Here is a 21089-nt window from a genome sequence, read left to right as displayed (position 1 = left end):
TAAATAAGGAGATTTAGCCAAATTCCTGCCAGCACATGCTGCCAAGCCTGAACACAATGGCCCTAATTTTTGTCATGGTCAAGAAGTAGTTCTCTGCTCTGATGAAAATGATAGAAAGGGTCTGAATTCACAAGTATTCATGAGTGCGGCACTTCCCATAATAATGGGGACTGAACTTGTTAGTCTGGGCTATCTGTACATTTTACAGAGGCAGCTGGCCAGCTACATCTCACCTGTCTCCACTGTACCATGGAACTTGACGTGTATATATTAGACATGCTGAAAGCAATTCTGAATTTTGTAGGATTGCTTAGATAGTGAAGATACATCTTTCAGAGAGGTGAGGTGCTTATTTAAATAAGGCCACAGGGCATCTTTGACGTTGGGTGAAGGGTGGGTCAAGTGCCCTTCAGGGAGGGGCTGCAGCTGCCTTTCTTTGGAGGGTGGAGGGCAAAAGGTACATTTTGCAAGGGCTACCTTTGAGATTGTTAAAAATAGGCATGAATGTGTCTAAAATTTGCTTAACTCAACTAAAAGTATCAAGTGTCAGAGAACTGTCATAGCTGTCAAAGAACTGTCAAGGTGTCCAAGAACTATTAAAGTTGTTAAATGATTTGACTTTCTGGATTTTAAAACCGAAACAAAAGGTTCAGTTTATTTTAGAAAGTCAATCGATGTTTTTTCACAGACAGATAGAAGGTAAGAGCAGGAGTGGGCCATTCAATCCTTCGAGCCTGCTCCACCATTCAACATGATCCTCGCTGATCATTGAGCTGAATGCCCTAATCCCACCCTCTGTCTGTTGGCATGAGCCTGGAACTAGCATTACAGGATTTGAGATGAAACCTGACATTGTAGGATGCCTGTTAAATAAACAATTTTATTTACATCTCTAAATGGTTGTAGAATACCAATGTTTGTTTTTCTGAAGGTTTAGTTGAGGGAATCACAATGTATTCTTTTTTTTTAACTATTAGTTTTTTTTTCATTGCATTATCAATAAAAGGATAACTTCATTTTATGACAATATGACTCCTGAATTTTGCAAATGATGGACGTTTGATGAGTTTGCATTGGCATTGGGTGTAAGGAGATTATCAAAGACTGGGGCATGAGTTGACATAAGAGGTATGATGGAGAATGGGATGTGGGTACAAGGGAATAAGTTAGCATGGAAGGTTTGTGGGGGTGGGTGCAGGGCATTAGGTGACATGGAGAGTATGGGGCTATGTGAATAGGTAGATGGGTACAAGGTAGAATTGTGAATATGAGCAGAGGAACACAGGTGGGAATAGGGGCATGAGATGGCATGGCTTGGTATGAACGGGCATGGAGTGCATGTGTGGCAGGGAAGGTGCAAGAGGACTGTTATTTGTTTCATTCGATTTTTATTGATCTTCCACATAGTGCCTGTGCACAAAGACAGGTCTTGCACCCAACCCAGACCTGAAATCGGCAGCTTTCACTCCCATTTGGAGATTACCTAACCTGCCTCCCAAGGAGCCCCACCATTCCAGAAGGAAACTCCAAACTCCAGTTTCTCCTGGATTAGATTTGCAGAGGCAAAAGATGTCTTTTGGTTCTAACCCAAAGACAGCTGTGTTTGGCTATCACCGATCCAACCCTTCGAGCATTCTTTTTGTTCACTCAACAAATGTAATGAAGTCAAGGTTTTGTCAGCTTCCATGTTACACGCATAAACAGTGATTCAAACACAAATTAGTCTATCCAGTTTGCTGAATACACCACTGTACAGTGAAAAAGGTAAGATGATGTGTTCCTGAAAAATGAGTTGTGAGTTGGTGAGGGGGAAAAATACTGTTACATTCTTGTAGGATGTGTGTTCCTAACAATAAGGCTATAACTGTGAAAGTAGGCAGGCCTTAGGAAAGACACCAACTTAATGCCACTGAGAAGATTCTTGCACAAAGTATTTCTTAGAGGTATGAATTCACAAAACATGTCCTCATAATGTCTTTAAAACCAATACTATCCTTGTATTAGGCACTTCTTGAAAGCTTGCATCCTTTTGAGCTTCTTATGAACACACAATATATTGAATGACATGATACAGGATATTATTTTCAGAACAAATTAAAGTCTTCACATAATAAATCCTTGTAATGCGCCCTGATATGCATCGGGTTACTGATGGATTATACGGGCAACTATGCTATGTTACTATTGCTGTCAATGAGAAAGGAAATGGTGTATTGTCTCAGCTGCACAGATAATGCAGTGGATCTTGTGGATGGTACACACTGCTGTTGCTGACTCAGTGTGGAGGGAGTGGATGTGATTTCACAGGTCGGAGCAAAATTGAGGGCCTAAGGGCCTGTACTGCGCAATAATGTTCTATGTTCTATAAAGAGCCTCTTAGTTAATACACTTATAAGCAAAATGGTTACAACAACTGTTATACAATTATATATATTTATATAACTTTTTATAAAAATTCATTCTTGTGATGTGGGAGTTGCTGGCTTGGCCAGACTTTATCACTCTAGTTGCCATTGAGAAGGTGGGGGCTATGCTACCTTCTTCAATCACTACAATCCACATGTTGCAGGCACAACCACAATGCAATAGGGGAGGGAATTCCAGAATTTTGATCCAGATACACTGAAGAAATGATGAAATATTTCCAAGTCAGGATAGTGAGTAGTTTGAAGGAAATCTTGCAGCTCATAACGTTCCCATGTATCTGCTGCCCTTGTGTTTCTCAATAGTAGTGGTTGTCAGTTTGGAAGATGCTGTCTCAGCAGCCTTAGTGAATTTCAGCAGTGGATCTTGTGGATGGTACACACTGCTGCTACTGACTCAGAATGGCCGGAGTGGATATGGTGCTAATCAAGCAGGCTGCTTTGTCCTCGATGGTGTCAAGCTCTTGAGTGTTGTCAGAGCTGCACTTATTCACACAAGTTCAACTGACCAGAATTGCACGCAATATTCCAACAGTGGCCTGACCAATGTCGTGTACAGCCGCAACATGACCTCCCAACTCCTATACTCAATAGTCTGACCAATAAAGGAAAGCATACCAAACGCTGCCTTCACTATCCTACCAACCTGTGGCTCCACTTTCAAGGAGCTATGAACCTGCACTCCAAGGTCTCTTTGTTCAGCAACACTCCCTAGGACTTTACCATTAAGTGTATAAGTCCCGCTAAGATTTACTTTCCCAAAATGTGAAATTTGAAAGGGTTCAGAAAAGATTTACAAGGATGTTGCCAGGGTTGGAGGATTTGAGCTATCAGGAGTGTCAGAGGCTGAGAGGTGACCTTATAGAGGTTTACAAAATTATGAGGGGCATGGATAGGGTAAATAGGCAAAGTCTTTTCCCTGGGGCTGGGGAGTCCAGAACTAGAGGGCATAGGTTTAGGGTGAGATGGGAAAGATATAAAAGAGTCCTAAGGGGCAACGTTTTCACACAGAGGGTGGTACGTGTATGGAATGAGCTGCCAGAGGATGTGGTGGAGGCTGGTACAATTGCAATATTTAAAAGGCATTTGGATGGGTAAATGAATAGGAAGGGTTTGGAGGAATATGGGCCAGGTGCTGGCAGGTGGGACTAGATTGGGTTGGGATATCTAGTTGGCATGGTTGGGTTGGACCAAAGGGTCTGTTTCCATACTGTACATCTCTATGACTATGACTCTATAAGTTGGGAGTATTCCATCACAGTCCTGACTTGTGACTTTTAGATGCTGTCAAGATTAGAGTGGTGCTGGAAAAGCACAGCAGGTCAGGCAGCATCCAAGCAGCAGGAAAATTGATGTTACGGGCAAAAGCCCTTCATCAGGAATTTATCACTCTAGTTTCCTGATGAAGGGCTTTTGCCCAAAACATTGATTTTCCTGCTCCTCGGATACTATCTGACTTGCTGTTCTTTTCCAGCACCACTCTAATCTTGACTCTGATCTCCAGCATCTCCACTTCTACCATTGTAAATGCTGGACAGGCAAGAGGTGAATTATTCACCACAAGATTCCTAATTCTGACCTGTTCTTGTCGACACTGTATTTATCTGGCATAAAATTTCATCAAAATCCTAGGATGTTTTAAATTCTTAGGCAATGTCACTTTGCCTCTTAAGGTTACGGGAGGGGAGTTTGAATCCAGCAAAAATGCCGATATGAATACAGAACAAAAAAACTCAATCTTACATTGACTCCAGTTTTTCATTAAAATAACAGCAGGAATTTTACACTTTGTTTTTATTTCACTGAACATTAGGGAACAGTGGGGTGTAGCCAAGTGTGTGAACATTTTCAAAAGCCATAACTCTCAAAAAATTTAACAAGTACAACTGGGCTGTAACAATCTGTACCATTTATTCTAAGGCCACATGATCATAGAACATTACGTGTTCCTCCTCCTGTGATATAATTCATTATTGATCTCTTGGTGAACTAACAATTTTTACACAGCACAGTCTCACGTAGATTGGTTCTGTTAAAATATAACTTGCTTCTCTCAAAAAGTTTGAGGGAGATCAGATGTCATGGTAAAATGCGAAAAAAAAGTACTGATTCCAGTATTTCCCCTGGAACTGGTTTAGGAAGTTTAGTGCTGACCTGCGATTTACTTTTCTGACTTAGAATCCATTGTGCCAAGTTCTCAGCATGATGTTTGGGTGGGAACTAATTGGACATCTGCCTCTGTAAACATTTAATGGTGGAGCACCCTATTCTACTGCCAATCATCTCAACAATATCAGATAACTAGAAATGTAGTAGCTGTTAATTGAAAATACTAAACTTAATTGAAGAGGAATCCTTCAGTTATACCTGTCATTTTATATGCCTTTTTATCAAGTATATCCTATTATTACATTTCATGTGCATTATTGCTTTAATAATATCCTTAAGTTATTTTGATTTCTAGCTCAAAATGTTGCTTTGCCATTTTGAAACTTTTCCTTGTGACTTGCTCTTATGATGGTGACATCTTTCAGCCTTTGTCTTGCACAGGTAGATCCCATGAGCTTGCTCAACAATTGTGAACCCAATCTTTCTAAATCCATTTACATTTTGGCTACTCCTGCTGCACACAAAACACAGTACCCCTCCCATCCGGATTTGAGCACTGTATTTAGGTCGACATGAGGTGAACGTGCCAGTGTTGGACTGGGGTGACATGTTAAGCGCAGTGTTGAACAAGTGCCACATTGTCAAAGGTACTGTTTCTCAGGTGAGAAATTAAGCTGATGAACCTTTAATCAGTGGGACAGAGAAAGACTGAAACAGTTGCAACTATCTTAAACCTTAACTGCTAAATCGCTGATCCATCTCTGCCTTGTCCTTGGGTTTCCAACATCCCTGATGTTAATCCTCAGCTAATTTGATTCATTTTATGTGATATCTAGGAATAGCTGAAAGCATTGGATACTGTAAGGCTATGGACTCGACAACATCCCAACAACAGCACTAAAAGATTTATGCTCCATCTCTAGTTGTGCCGCACTTAGCAAGTTGTTCCATTAGCTGCCACACTGGTTTACTCCTGACCATGTTGAGAATTACCTAAGTAGATCCTGTGCACAAAAAGCAGGGCAAATCCAGTGTGGTCATTTGCCTTCTTTCAATCATTAGAAAAGTGATGGAAGATGTCATCAACATTGCTATCAAAAGATATTTAAATAGCATTTACTTGCTCAATGATATTCAGTTTGTGCTTCACCATTGTCACTCAGATCCTGACTTCAGTCCAGCCTTGCTTCTGACATGGACAAAAGAACTAAACTATACAGGGGAGGTGAGAGTAATTGACCTTGACACCAATACAGTGATTGATCGAGTGTGATGTCAAAAGCCCGAGCAAAATTGAAGCAATGCGGATTATCAGGAAACATCTCCACTGGTTGGAATTAAACTGAGCACACAAGAAGATGGTTGCGTTTGTCGGAGGCCAATTATCTCAGTCCCAGGACAACGCTGTTAGAATTCCTCAATGTGATGTTCCAAACCCACAATCTTCAGCTGCTTCACCAATGACTTCCCTCCATTATGAGGTCAGAAGTGGGAATATTCACACAAGATTGCACAATGTTCACATGATTCCATGCTCCTCAGATAACATCATAAGGCATAGGAGCAGAAGTAAGCCATTCAGTTTATTATATCTATCCCGCCATTCAGATTATTATATCTGCTCCACCATTCAATGAGATCATGCTAACCTGATAATCCTTAAGCCAACTTTCCTTCCTTTTCCCTTTAACCCACAATTTTCTTACTAATTAAAACTCTGTCTAATTCAGCTTTGAATATCCATAATAATCCAGCCTTGACAGTCCTCTTCTTTAAAGAGGTCCACAGGTTCATTACTCTCAGAGAAGAAGGTCCTCCTCATCTGTCTTAATTAGGCAACCTCTTATTCAGAAAGTATGCTCTCTGATTCAAGATGCTCCCAAAAGGGGAAATAACCTTTTCTGCATCTATCTTGTTAATTCTCCTAAGAATTCTGTATGTTTCAGCATAGTCACCCCACTTTCTTCTAAGCTCCTACTGGTTCAGCCCTTGCTCCTCATAAGACAATCCCTCCACACCAGGTATTAGCTTAGTGAACCTTCTCTGGACTGCTTCCAATGCCAGTATGTCATGAGATACTGAAGGCTTACAATCCAATCCATGTCCAAACACAGCAACATGTGGACAGCATTCAAGTTATGGCTGATAAGGAGCAAATAACATCCACACCACACAAGCGCCAGGTAACATCCATCTGCAATACAGAGAATCTTGACATTCAATGGCAATACTGTTGCTAAGTTTCCGACTACAAACATCCTGCCTGTTAAAATTGATCTGATACAGCTATATAAATATTGTGACTACAACAGCATTTCAGTGGCTGAAAATTCTGCTGTGATTACACACCTCTTGATTCCCCAAAGCCTGTTCATTACCTACAGGCCACGTCAAATACCCTTCACCCGCCAGGATGAGTGCAGCTGTAATAACATTCAAGCAAACCAATGCCACCCAGGACAAAGCAGCCCACTCGTATGGCATCTCATCTACCACCTTAAACATTCAGCGCCTCCACCATCAGCACACAGTTGCAGCAATGCACACCAACTTTAAGATGCATTGTAGACAAGGACAGCTGATACATGGGAATACCATGACCTGTAAGTTTCCCTTTAAACCACATACACAATCCTGACAAGATCTTCACTGCTGCTAAGACCAAATCTAAGCACTTCCTCCTTACAGCAGTGTAGGTTTACTTGCACCAGATTAAGTGGAGCAGTTCAAGGTGGCTCACACTGATAGGTAACAAATGCTGGCCTTGCCAGCAACCTCCCATTCTATGAAAGAATGAAAAAAATAAATATACTGATCAGGGCCTTTAAGCCAACACTGGAGGAAACTTATCCAAGTTAAACAACTGCTGTTTTTATGTAAGTCTTTTAGCACAAGCACTATAAATGATTAAAAACAATAAACTGATAGGTTATTTTCATTTGTGCAAACCTATATTTATGTTATGTTGATATACAATTTATACTTTCTATTTTATCATTTTATACTTGTTCAATAAATACACATTACTTAATATATCCTTGTGAAAATATTATTTTGCTCTTATGCCATAAGTGAAACAGATTTAAACAACTGAAATTACTAGTGTTACAAGCAATGACAAGAATGGATAGACCAAACCATCTTTTGCACTCCATACTGTTCAATACGTGAGGTAACAACAATGACTGCAGATGCTGGAAACCAGATTCTGGATTAGTGGTGCTGGAAGAGCACAGCAGTTCAGGCAGCATCCAAGGAGCAGGGAAACCGACGTTTCGGGCAAAAGCCCTTCATCAGGAAAGAGGGCAGCAGAATTTCACAGCAGAATTTTCAGCCACTGAAATGCTGTTGACGTCACATTATTTATATAGTGTTCAATACATGAGCCATACAGACTAGGGAAACTTCAGCTTTGCGGAAGTGGGTACTGCAGATGCTGGAGATTAGAGCCAAGATTAAGAATGGTGCTGCAAAAGCACAGCAGGTCAGGCAGCATCCGAGGAGCAGGAAAATAATTCATTCCTGATGAAGGGCTTTTGTCCGAAACGTCGATTTTCCTGCTCCTCAGATGCTGCCTGACCTGCTGTGCTTTTCCAGCACCACTCTAATCTTAAAACTTCAGCTTTAATCCCCTCATTATAAATTTCAGATGAAGTGTCATGTGGGAATATTACAATAGATCTCAGTGGTCTTGGGAATAGAGGGAAGAAGTTGGTCTGGGTTACCATCTATGATCACTATCTAGTGGCTCCCATTTGAAGTAGATCATAGTCGAGAGACAGGATTTACTCCAATAGTCAATGAATGATGTGCAAGCGAGTTACCAGTCATCAATAACTAACATGGATCTGCATCTCCAGGAGAAAAGATTGAGAAGATATGTCAAAATTAAAGTAAATAGGAATTATTCATCATTAGAGTTGCTGCATCTTACAATTGAATGTTTCATATTTTTGTTTCTCTCTTTTATAATTGGCAAACAAAATCAATGAAAAAGTCATAACTGTAAAATTGTGTTCATGATAAACACTAATACTTCTTTGTTTTGTCCCATTTGTATCTATTTTTGAGTTCAGTAAATACTAATGACATCATGAGGTCTTGATTTGACTATGTTATTGAGGCTAACTATTACAGACTGGAATTAATGTTAAGGCAAATGCAGTTAGAAAACTAGTGCCTGATTCAGAATTAACTGTGTTAATGTACCTTTTATTTTGGCATTACTATCACAGTATTAGCTTAGCTGAAAGGGCTGAGTTATTTTGCAAAGTCAAGGCACTATAAAGGATGGGAGCTATGCAGCTCAGCATATCTTCATCCAAGTTATCCTATAAGACGCAGAATGCAACATGACTCAATTAGCCTTGTTGAATTGAATTGAACTGAATTTATTATCACATGTACCGAGGCACAGTGAAAAGCTTTGTCTTGCGAGCAATACAGGCAGATCACAGAGTTAAGTAGCATAGATAGTAAATAATAGGTTCTGTCAGAAGGAAACTGAATGATAGCACAACTCAAACAGACACGTAAGTAAAGATAAGAGGATTGTTTCTTCAGCATTACAGTCAACTAGAAGGAGGAATGGACAGCCAGTGACTTAAATGTGCACATAACATTGATCTGGCATCTCGCTTTCAAAGCACAGTGATTCTGTGACTCGAGTGCAGAGAGTAATCCGATTATATGTCCAATGTTCGTTCTTTTTGATAAGTTTCAAGGAACAAATTGTTCAAACTGGCATCACCAGGCTTACAATCCAATCCAATCCAATCCAATCCAGAGACTTGATTGACTGGCCCAAGAATAGATAGATTCTAATTTATACTGTGTATAAAGATGCTTTCTAAGGGCAGACCTCATTATCAGCACCAAAGTCTTGTCACATCCATTGAGCTCAGATATACTTCTGATGCATTATAACAATTTTAAAACAATATATACATACCTTATGGAAAGGTTCATAGAATCATTCAGCATTTGGTTCTCTGTGTTTGTTCCTGCTCTCATTAGCCCCTTCCACCCTTATGTTTCCCCATAGCCTGGCAGATATTCCCTTTTAAAACGAACAACCAATTCCATCTGAAAGTCATCTTGAATCTATTTCCATCCACTATTTTACACAATACAATCCAGATCATAACAGCTTGCTATATGATGGCTCAGTGGTTTTATTGCCAGACGATTAGTCCGGAGATGCAGGTAACATTCTGGAGACCCCGGTTCGAATCCTACCATGGCAGATGCTGGAATTTGAATTCAATAAAAATCTGGAATTGGAAGTCCAATGATGACCATGAAACCATTGCCAATTGTCAAGACAAACCCCATCTGGTTCATTAGTGTCCTTCAGGGAAGGAAACTGCCATCCTTATCTGGTCTGGTCTGCATGTGACTTCAGACCCACAACAACATGGTTGACTCTTAACTACTCTTTGGCCAGTTAGGGATGGGCAATAATTGTTGTCCTAGCTGGCCACACTCAGATCTTGTGAATGAACACAAAACAGTTTCTCTACTCATCACCCCCGTCCTTTCACTAAATATCTTGTTTTTTTAGATTACTTACTTACTTACTTACAGTGTGGAAGCAGGCCCTTCGGCCCAACAAGTCCACACCGACCCTCAAAACAGCAACCCATCCAGACCCATTCCCCTACATTTACCCCTTCACCGAACACTACGGGCAATTTAGCATGGCCAATTCACCTAACCTGCACATTTTGGACTGTGGGAGGAAACTGGAGCACCCAGAGGAAACCCACACAGACACGGGGCGAGTGTGCAAACTCCACACAGACAGTTGCCTGAGGTGGGAATTGAACCCAGGTCTCTGGCGCTGTGAGTATTGGAAGTAGTTTCTTCATATGTACTTCATTGTGTTGCCTTTTGGATTCTTTACCCTTCAAATGAGGAATAAGCTCAGTGACTTACCCGCCTGATTTGTGGTGATGGAGACTGCAGCAAACTGCCGTGGCACCGAACTCATTCCGGACACCCCATTCACCGCCTCAATCTCAAAGGTGTAGTTGGTGTGTGCCAGCAGGTCGACCACCGTCACCGTAGTGTTGGCCAGACCTGTCTGCCGAGGGAGAAACTGAACATTGCTCATACACGGCTCACATTGTGTCGGACCGCTGGTGCACTTCTTACAGATGACACTGAAGGTGACGTCCTTGCGGCCTCCTGCATCAGTCGGCCAGCTCCAGTCTAAAATGACTGATGTCTCATTGATGTTGGAAAACACGTTCCTTGGGATAGAAGGAGGCCCTGGGACCAAAGAGGTCAAGGAAGAAAATTAGAAAAACAGGAAATGTTACAACCATCACAATTCATTGTTCTACAACAAAGACACTTCATTTTCATATTTGGGCCCAGAGCTGTGGGGAAATAGTACAATCATTTGACTCTTCAGTCTGCAATAATATTTGAATTAACTTTGGCTTACAATAATTTTGGTTTAATCCTTTGAGCCCTCAGCCTCACCGACAAAGAAACGTAAGCAATGTCTGGCTTTATTAGCAGAAGAAAATATATCACACTTAAGGGATTTCATATTCACTCTTCATCTTAGACTGAAATTAACTATTAATCCTTCTACTAAAAATTGATACTAAAAAAGTATCAGAAGCACGATGTGTCAATGATTAACCGACACAACTGTGAAGTATGCAGATACTTTATTAATTCTTCTTAAATTCATATTTCCTAACTCTCTTTCATTTTGTAAAGCAAGGTTAGAAATCACTATCTGAATGCCTCTGGGTGTATTTCACTTTGATGTCTGAGGATTTAGGACTGGGATTGGTTTCCCCTAGTGGCATTGGTACAAAACTGCTGCTTCTCTTATGCATCCCATTCTAATAAGTTCTGTTACTCTGCTGCCTCTGCACTGTCGTACTTAAAGAGACTTGATATGCTGTCTAGCAGAAAGTGAGGACTGCAGACGCTGGAGATCAGAGTCGAGAGTGTCGTGCTGGAAAAGCACGGCAGGTCAGGCAGCATCCGAGGAGCAGAAGAATCGACATTTCGGGCATAAGCCCTTCATCAGGAATCTATATTGGATGTTGCTTGATATGCTGTCTGTTTATCTGCTTGAGACTTTAAATTTAATCAACCAATCAGGTAACAAATAGCCACCACAGTTTGCATCATGTTTCATGTGTGCATGAGGTTATGTGAAGCACTACACTTCGAGCTTCTGATTTTCCTTTTGATGATGGTTGCATCATGATAGATGAAACTATGCTTTGTCATCTTGGGAAACATGTACCAACATATTTATATGAAATTTCTATGTGATTTGTTTTTTACAGAGGGCCTGAAATAGGTTCACATCCCAGTGAAAAGTAGATAGAAAAGCACACAAAATAGCAGCAGGAATAGGCCTTGCAGACTTTTGAGCTTGCTCCTTCATTTAATATGATCATGTCTGATCCTTGTCACCTTCCTACCAGAATACCATATTCTTTGATTCCCTTCAAAGTTTGAAAATCTACCAAACATGCTCATCCTTGACTATACTCCATGACAGAACATCCTCTAGGGGGTAGAGAATTCCAAAGATTGGCAACTCTTTGGGTGTACGAATGTTTCCTTGTCCTAGTCAGAAATGCTTTATCTTGAGACATTTTCTCTTAGTCCCAGACATTGTAGCCAGGGAAATATTTCCTCAGCATCCACCCTGTCAAGCAGGAAAGATGTTTTGGGAGAAATCTAAATATAACTGGATGTGAACTATTGGGTATGAACGTTAATCTAAAAAGTACATTTTCATGATAACAGAACTAAATATACAGTCTGCCACAAAAGAGTAACACATTGAGAAATTCCATGTTTATCATGAGGTATTAACTGATTGGGTCCAATTTATGGGACATCTGTCATACTGCAGTTATCTTTGGTCATGCCCTGCTGTTATGCTAGCCAATTCATAAAAAAAGGTTTGATAGGTTTATCGGTGTGTTAATGACTTGGATCACATTCCTAGATATTTTTCTTTGGTTGCTGAATTTCTCAGACTGTAATTTTGATTTCCCAAGCCAAGCTCTTCTCTGGGTGGTCCAAGTCACTCCAGAATGTTCCACAAAATTGATAGGATCAAAGGGAAGACAGTACTTGAGATTCTCTGTACCACGAGCAACATTTTCTCAAAATTACAAATTGTTCTATTCAGTGTATTATCTTCTGTAAAGTGGTAAGCAACTTCAACAAGAAATGTAATCTGCAAAATGTCCATTCCCCATTTAACAGGACACTTTTAATAGTTATGAACTTTGCATGCCACAATTAAAACTCATAAATTTACTTTATGATGCTGCTGAATAGCCAGTTAGACCATTGCAGTGGGTACTGCTTTGGATCCTGACATCACTCTGGCAATATTACTTAGCCTTATGTTCCAGAACTAGCCATGCCACAAGCTAAGTTGTTCCAGTTTAGCTAGAACATTGGCATTTACTCAGCAATGTCAAAAACTGCCCAGGTATGTCCTGTACACAAAAAAAGGATAACATCCAACATAGCCAGTTAGATCCCTATCAGTCTAGTTGTAATCTTCAACAAGGCGATGGAAGGTGTTGATAATGTTTTCAAAGGAAACTTGCTCAGCAATAACCTGCTCAGAGATTCTCAGTTTGGCAAGCTCAGACCTGACCTCATTAGAGCCTTGGATTTAAAATGTTCATAGGATCTGAACTCCAAATGGGAAATGAGGGAAATGTCACTGATATCAAGGTGGCATTTGACTGAACATAGGAGCACTCAAAACAGATAAACCAATGTGCATGAGGATGAAAATACTCAGCTGGTTAGTGTCAGACCTGGCACAAAGAAGATAGTTGTGATTGCTCAAAGCCAACCATCTTAGCTCCACGACATCTCTGCTGATGTTACCTAGGACGGTATCCTGTTCCCAACCATCTACAGTTGCTTCGTTAATCATCTTCCCTCCATCACAGAAGTGGGGATGTTCACTAATGATCACACAATATTCAGCACAATTTGTAGCAGCTCAGATACTGAAGCAGTCCACGTCCAAATGCAGTAAGACTGGACAACTTCCATACAAGTGGGAAGCAATGATCATTCCAAAAAGAGAGAATCCAACATCACCACTTGACATTATCATTATGATCATAGAATTCCCTACTATCAACATCCTGGGGATTACTTTTTGACCAGGAATTGAACCGGACTAATAAGCTTCCTGGCTGGTCAAAGTCTGTCCACCATCTGTAATGTGACAGAATACTTTTCACTTGCCTGGATAAGTGAATAGAATCCCTACATTGTGGAAACAGGCTCTTCAGCCCAATGCGTTCACACTGACTCTCCGAAGACTAACCCACCCGGACCGATTCTTCTCCATTTACCCCTGACTAATGCATCTAACCTACACATCCATGAACACTATGGGCAATTTAGCATGGCCAAGTGACTTAACCTGCACATCTTTGGACTGTGGGAGGAAACCAGCGCACCCAGAGGAAACCCACGTAGACACGGGGAGAATGTGCAAACTCCACACAGACAGTTGCCCGAGGCTGGAATCGAATCTGAGTTCCTGGTGCTATGAGGCAGCAGTGCTAACCAGTGAGCTACCATGCCGGTCCTCCAACAACACTCAAGAAGCTCAATACCATCCAGAACAAAGCAACCAGTTTGATTGTGCACTAACACTTCCAACAGTACTTTGGTCTGGTCAGCAGCAGAGTAGAAGTGTTGGACCCCAATGGCGGGATCACAGTGCTGAGAGCAAATGCTAGCACTCAGGCTCTTTCTATCAGTGTTGGTCCAGTAAATTTTTCCCATTAACTGCCATCATTAATACACAGTGACAGCAGTGTGCGCCATCTACTGTTACATCTCCCAAAGGTTCATTAGGCAATGCATTAGAAGGGTGGCACAGTGGTTAACTCTGCTGCCTCACGGTGACAGGGACCTGGGTTCAATTCTGGCCTCGGGCGACTGTCTGTGTGGAGTTTGCACATTCTCCCTGTGTCCGTGTGGGTTTCCTCTGGGTGCTCCGGCTTCCTCCCACAGTCCAATGAACGTGAAGGTTAGATGAATTGGCACATGATGAATTGTGCATAGTGTTCAGAGATGTGTAGGTAAGGTGCATTGGTCAGGGGTAAATGTAGAGTAATAGGGTAGGGGAATGGGTCTGCGTGGGTTACTCGTTTGAAGATCGGAATGGCTTTGTTGAGTCTCATGGCCTGTTTTCACACTGCAGGGATTCTATGAATACCTTTCATACTGGCAAACCCTATGACCCAGAAGGACAAAGACAGCAGCAAATACTCAGAAGCATCACCTGCAAGCTCCCATCCCAGTCCACATCACTCTGACTTCAAAATATATTGTTGTTCCTTCATGGGGCAACCTCATGGCAATCGCTCCCTCATAGCACTGGGTGTACCAACATCACATGGATAGAGTGGCTCATGATCACCTTCTGAAGGGCAACTAGGATGAACAACAGATGTTGGCCTCACCAGCAGTGCCCCCACTTGTTCTCACCTGAACTCAACAGAGGTTTTTACACAATATTGAAAACAATGGAGGAACGTTTAAACAAGTACCACAGAGGATGGGAAGGTCTAAATTTGAAATTGGAGAGGAGTTCAGGTTTAATAAATCTATTGAAATGAACAATGAGAAAGGTTATCACAGGGACAGGAAAAGTAAGAGACTAAAACATAAAAAGAAGACAAAAGAAAACTGTAGAAGGGGCATTTTCCCTTAAAAGATGGAATGGTCTCTAGCTCAACCATCCACTGTGACAAATAGTCAAAGAAATACTTTGTGATAGGCATTATAAAACCTAAATAATTAGAGGCCTTTTCTTTTATTCCTTTTGAACCTATAACGTATCGAGTTTTTTTGTTCTGAAGGAAGACTATTAAGCCGAAATGTTAACTCTGCTTTTCTCTGTCCAAGTCTGCTGGACCTGTAGCATGTTTCCAACATTCTACCACAATTCACAGTTCCATCATCAAGATTGCTGTGGGAATATATAGAGATCTATGACCATCTAGTGAACACCCTAGTGATTAAAATAACATAAAGCCATCTCTTGGCCAGGAAACGTAAGGGAAGTTTGATTACAAATCACAGCAAAGGCTGACTGTCTTCCTTGTATGGTCAGTTTCTTCCCATATGGTCAAGTGTTGAGGGCAAACAATGTCACCAAGTAACAAAGTAACAGAGAAAAATTAATACTCACTCGTGCAAGCCATGGAGATGGGATCTTTATGTGCTCTGAAGTAATTCCTGTCACAGTCGCAGTACACAGAACCGTCTTCTTGAGCGTGGCTGTGAGGGGGGCACTTAGAACATTTAACATTTCCAGCAAAGGCTTTGTAGAACCCAGATTTACAGGCTGATGAGAAAAAAAAGGGTGTAAATTAATATTGTTTTCTGGGCATGCAATAAATGCAGCTCATCTGTTACTGGCAATGCAATTCTTTAATGGCAGATGATGAAATCCAGATGACAGACATTACACATGGAACAGAACTGAAAATATAAGGATAGAGAATAGGACTAACATCTTTTTCTAGATATTAACATATTGTTATTTGTGGGATGTCACTGTACATGAAGTAGTTGCCACATTTCCCACATTACAGCCTAGCCACACTTTAACAGTCAGGATGCCTGAATGTTTAGAATGGCACTATATACATGCAAGTTCTTCTTGAAGTTGAGAGCTGGAATATAATTAAATGTGGCAATCTTGCTTTTAACAATGACAGGGCAGATGGTGAGGTCTCTTGAAGTCCTGTTGTGTTTGGAAAAAATATGCTTAGAGTTCAGAGTAACATGTTGGGTTTTGATCAACATTTGTTTTGAGATCCCCCGAACTGGAGTTCCTGCTGAAGTAAAAGAAAACATTTTTTTCTAGCAAGTTATTCAAGTCAAGGGTTACAACAATAATGTTTCAAAATAGAGGTTGTGAATTTTTTTACAAGGATTTTCCTGATCTTCTGCTGGGTGGGGACTGGGGGGTGGGGATAGTGGTAGTGATGAAATGGCTCTGCTAGTCTCTCACTGAGGTTACAGTAGAAGACTGGCTGAGCAATTATACACTTTCAGGACCATAGGATTTAATGTGAAATCCTGAGACACTGATCACTCCTACATAGGAGCCAATTTTTCAAAGGTCTTGTTTAGATTGGGGAATGGTCTCCAAGACCAACAAAAGGGGGGAACAAATCGTCTGCTTTCTAGCTTTTTTTTAATTCATGGAACATGAGTATTGTTGCCTAGGCTAGCACTTATTACCCATTCCTAATTGACCAGAGGGTAGTGAAGAGTCAACCACATTGCTGTGGGTCTGGAGTCAAATGTAGGCTAAACCAGGTAAAGATGGCAGTTTCCTACCCCAAAAAGTCATTAGTGAACGAAGTGGGTTTTTCCTGACAATTGACAATAGTTTCGTGGTCATCATTAGATTCTTAATTACAGATTTTTTTTTGAGATTGAATTCAAATTCCACCATCTGCAGTGGCAGGATTAAAACCCGGGTCACCAGAGCATTATCTGGATCTCAGGATTAACAGCCCAGAGATAATACCAACAAGTCACTGCCTCCCTATATGAGCTACCTAAGATCTGGCAGATTCAAGACAGTGTCTTCAAATGGACAGCTAGTGTTCTTGCTTATTCTGTTATTTAAATTCTTATGTGTTTTTGTACTGATAGGAATACCCATGTTTGACGTATCTTCTCCTGTGTTTCAGCTCCCATCACAGAAAGTCCGAACCAAACCATTCTCATTCCCTGCAATAAACAAATGAAATGTTCTTCTGTTTTTGTGAGGTTAGGAGAATCTGAAGCTGGCAGTAGTTCAACCTCTCTGCTCCTTTACTGAACTCGAAGCCCCTGGTCTCAAGTTGTAAGACTTGACTACAAAGGTTGTTCACGCCCCTCAAGGATGTGATCTCAAACAGGCTGTTCCATCTCAGGAAGAACAGGTAGATGAAGGCCCATAGGATACTTGCTTTTAAAGGCTAAGGCATTAAATACAAGGCAGTTATGATAGAGTTGACTATAACATCAGCAAGGCAAAAGCTGGGGTAATGTGTGCAGTTCTGGTCACCACACTGTTTGAAGAACATGACTGTACTAAAGAGGTTGCGGGAGATGTTCACCAGGATGATGCCTGGGCTGGAGAGATTCAGCTATGAAGAGGGATTAAATATTTTAGAGGTCTTTCCCTTAGCCGAGAGAAGACTGTGGTTGGGGAGGTTCCTGATTGAGGTACAAGTAATTATAAAGGGCATTGACAGGGTGATTAAGGGAGAAATGTTTTGTCTTCATAAGGGGTCATTAATAAAGGGCACAGTGTTCAGGTAAGAAGCAGGAGAATTGGAGAGGATTTCAGGAGAAAATGTTTCACCAGAGGTTTGGGTATCTGGAACTCACTGAGTGGTACAGGTGGGAACCCTCAAGATATTTAAGGAATAATTAGATGAGCACTTCAAATGCCGTAGCATACAAGGCTATGGGTCAAATGCTGCAAAACAGTATTTGCGGAGATAGATGCTTAATGACTGGCATGGATATGATGGGCCAAGTGGTGGTTTCTCATACTGTAAAAACTTCTGTGACTCTATAACCTTCATCACCCAACTCATTACCACAGCTAACCTAAACGTCTCCATAGTTACAAAATGGTCATAACATGTGCAGTTGAAGATACCTACTCTCTCACATTGAAATCAATCCAATCTTTAAAATGCATCTTTGTATTTTATATGTCCTATCAGACAGAACCTTTGGTCTGTTTTTTCAGTGGAAAGCCTACACATTTGTCCTTTGTACTCTCTAAACTGGACTTCTGATCTAATTACCAGAATTAGAATTAAGTGTATATGATCATATTCCTTTGTATTCTGAAAGAAATGCCACAACTTGAAATTTATTTTTTCTGTTGAGGCATTCAGGATATTTGAGGCTGCCATCTTGGCCATTCATCAGCCGAGATAAAATTTTAAAAAGCCACATTTGAGTTTAATACAGTCCCTTTTATGTAAACACATCTTTATGCTTAATGCCTTCATTGTTAGATGGAGGTATTCATCATAATCTGACTTGCGACATGAGTTTGATCTATCTCAATAGATTGACATAAAAACCTTTCACTGACAGGAGTTTTTTGTGCTCAGCTTTTGGAAAGTTGATAGACTGAGAACACACAAAAGGAATGTGGCATTAATAATGGCTCTGCATCACTTGAGTGCAGGGAGTAAAAGCATCTCCTGAAGTGGGTCACAGTGCAATGTGAGTTCCAGGTACCACCTTTTTTACATTACTATGGCAGCCAGAAGGGAAGCAGCTTCACCTGGACCGCTGGCTAAGAACTGAGGCGCAAATCACACTTGGAATGATCACTATATCAATGAGAAACACTTGATCTGAATTTGGTTAAAAAAAAACATGCTGTGCAATTAACAGAATTCCTGACAGACTGGAGTGTGAACAGCACAGTTAAAAACACAGTTCCATCTTCTAACCTGTAAATTATCCATCTTAACATCTTAGCAACTTCTAAAAGCTCTGAAATGCTGACTGATTGTGCTAAAATGGATGGCAAGATACAAACCCAATGTCTGAGCGCTGCACTCAAAATGGATCTTCCTCCTTGTATAACAATAAGTTTATCCGCATCACTATTTATGAAAAAAGTCATTAACTCTTTCAGGTCTCCTGCCAGGATCTCAGGTGCACTTACAGAACTGGTGTGTAACCATAGACACATTACCACAAGAAACATTGCTGAGCAGACAGCCCACTGGCCAAACTGTTCCTGCTGCTTAGAACATTTTGGAGGATGGACCAGAGAGAATCTAAATTGATGGCCTTCTGATGCATACCTCATCTCTTTACCATCATGAAAGAACAATCTTTAACATCAACTGGGCATCAGGAAATACAGGAGACAGATAAACTGGATGACAAGGGTTAACAGTAAGAAGAGAAGGTAGAGTAGGAGTTACATCAACTGCTAGTCTCCAATCTGTCAGAGAGTAACTCAACCATGTGCTTGACATGATTATGCTTCTCATCTTCAACATACTGACAGTTGCACAGATCTTTATCAGCTTCCTTCCAAATGCTATTCATCTTCTCCCTGCTTTAGAAGTCTTGTTCACTCTTCAATCCAAATATAAATGGTAACTCAAAATTGTGAACAATAAACAAATCTATCCCACAATTCAAGTCCCTCTAGTCATAATCAGAAATACACTAGAAAAACTAAAAAAAATACACTTTTGCTAATTTTTAGTGCCCATTTCTTGTTCTCATTTACAGAGTACAGAGGTACCTAAAGTATTTCACCAGTGACCACAGCATCAGTAACTAGAAGGTTGCTATGCTCAGACTGGGGACTGCCCAGATGGTAATGGTAGGCTACCAGTTTGTGATCCCAGTTGCAGTCTATAGTCCCTAACCCTGCATTTAGGCAGTTTGGCTGAGCTGTCTGTGTGCCATTAGAGAGACATTGCCAGAGTAGGCAGTGGAGGAACAGCTACTTTGCTGTCCTGAGGGAGGACAGGAGGTGCCTTACTCATGGACTGACAACCACCTGCCTGGGGCTGAACAGCAGCACTGCTACAGGTCTTTAAGAGAACTGAGTGCAGGCAGAATATGGCATTCTCTGCATGCACTGTCAACAATGGCTTCCAGGATCAAGAAGGAGATTATCTGAGCTTCTACATCAACAGTACCATCTGCTATGCAAACTGCAAAAGAAGGCTCAAGTATGGTGCGCACCACTATGGCTTTCACAGAGTTCACCACTGAGTCCAGGTAGATGGAAAGCTCTCTCTGCTCTGTGTGAAACTTTGACACAAAGGAGCTGAACTCCTTCATGCACTTGATCGCTGGCAGGCTTCTTACCACACTGAACCTTTCCTGTTCATGTACCCATCAGCTTTCCTCATCAAACAAAAACAGAAATTGCTGGAGAAACTCAGCAGGTATGGCAGCATCTGTGGAGAGGAAACAGTTCACATTTCTTCAGATGAAGCTTGAAACATTATGCTGCCAGACCTGCTGAGTTTCTCCAGAAATTTCTGATTTTGTTTGATTCTGATCCCCAGCATCCATCCTTCTGTGTTTCATTTTAGCTTTCTTCATCACCCAGATCCTTAATGTTACCCTTAAGGAGATCCCTGAACAAGATTAGTATGTGTCCATGCCCTCAACCTTTAGCGTCTAATTTTTCTTCTTTTACCTTACGGTATCTGTGACTGGTCATTTACTATGTGAAGACATTTCCTATTGCTTAACTTCGAAAGTATGCTTGATGCCAGTCTTTGAATTAGAGTTTGCTGGAATCAAATTGTACCTTCAAGAAGGTTGTGCCCTGCTCCTGACATGGCAGAGGTTTATCATGTTTTCTATGTTGTATAAGGTAAAGGTTCTAAAAGGGTTAATGCTCATGTTGCATTAGCTCCGCCCATTCTACTGATGTCACACACAGGCTCTGAGTGGAAATACAAAGTTCTACTCCAGCTTTTGAATGGAATAGAAGCAACGATA

General features: G+C 41.0%; 1 protein-coding gene across 2 annotated transcripts in view; it reads right to left on the bottom strand.

The window, feature by feature from the left end:
• The window catches only part of epha3 (eph receptor A3), a 244619-nt gene that overhangs the window by 84249 nt on the left and 139281 nt on the right, over positions 1-21089 (bottom strand). For both annotated transcript variants that reach the window (XM_072585485.1, XM_072585486.1), the window contains exons 4-5: positions 15763-15918; positions 10470-10805 (exon numbers count right to left, since the gene is read on the bottom strand). In XM_072585485.1, the coding sequence (XP_072441586.1) occupies positions 10470-10805; positions 15763-15918 (492 nt within the window). The remainder of the gene's footprint in view (positions 1-10469; positions 10806-15762; positions 15919-21089) is intronic.

The sequence above is a fragment of the Chiloscyllium punctatum genome, chromosome 15 (genome assembly GCF_047496795.1).
Source record: "Chiloscyllium punctatum isolate Juve2018m chromosome 15, sChiPun1.3, whole genome shotgun sequence".
NCBI classification, from domain to species: domain Eukaryota; kingdom Metazoa; phylum Chordata; class Chondrichthyes; order Orectolobiformes; family Hemiscylliidae; genus Chiloscyllium; species Chiloscyllium punctatum.
The sequence above is the reverse complement of the archived record's forward strand: the minus strand, read 5'-3'. Positions and strand labels throughout refer to the sequence as shown.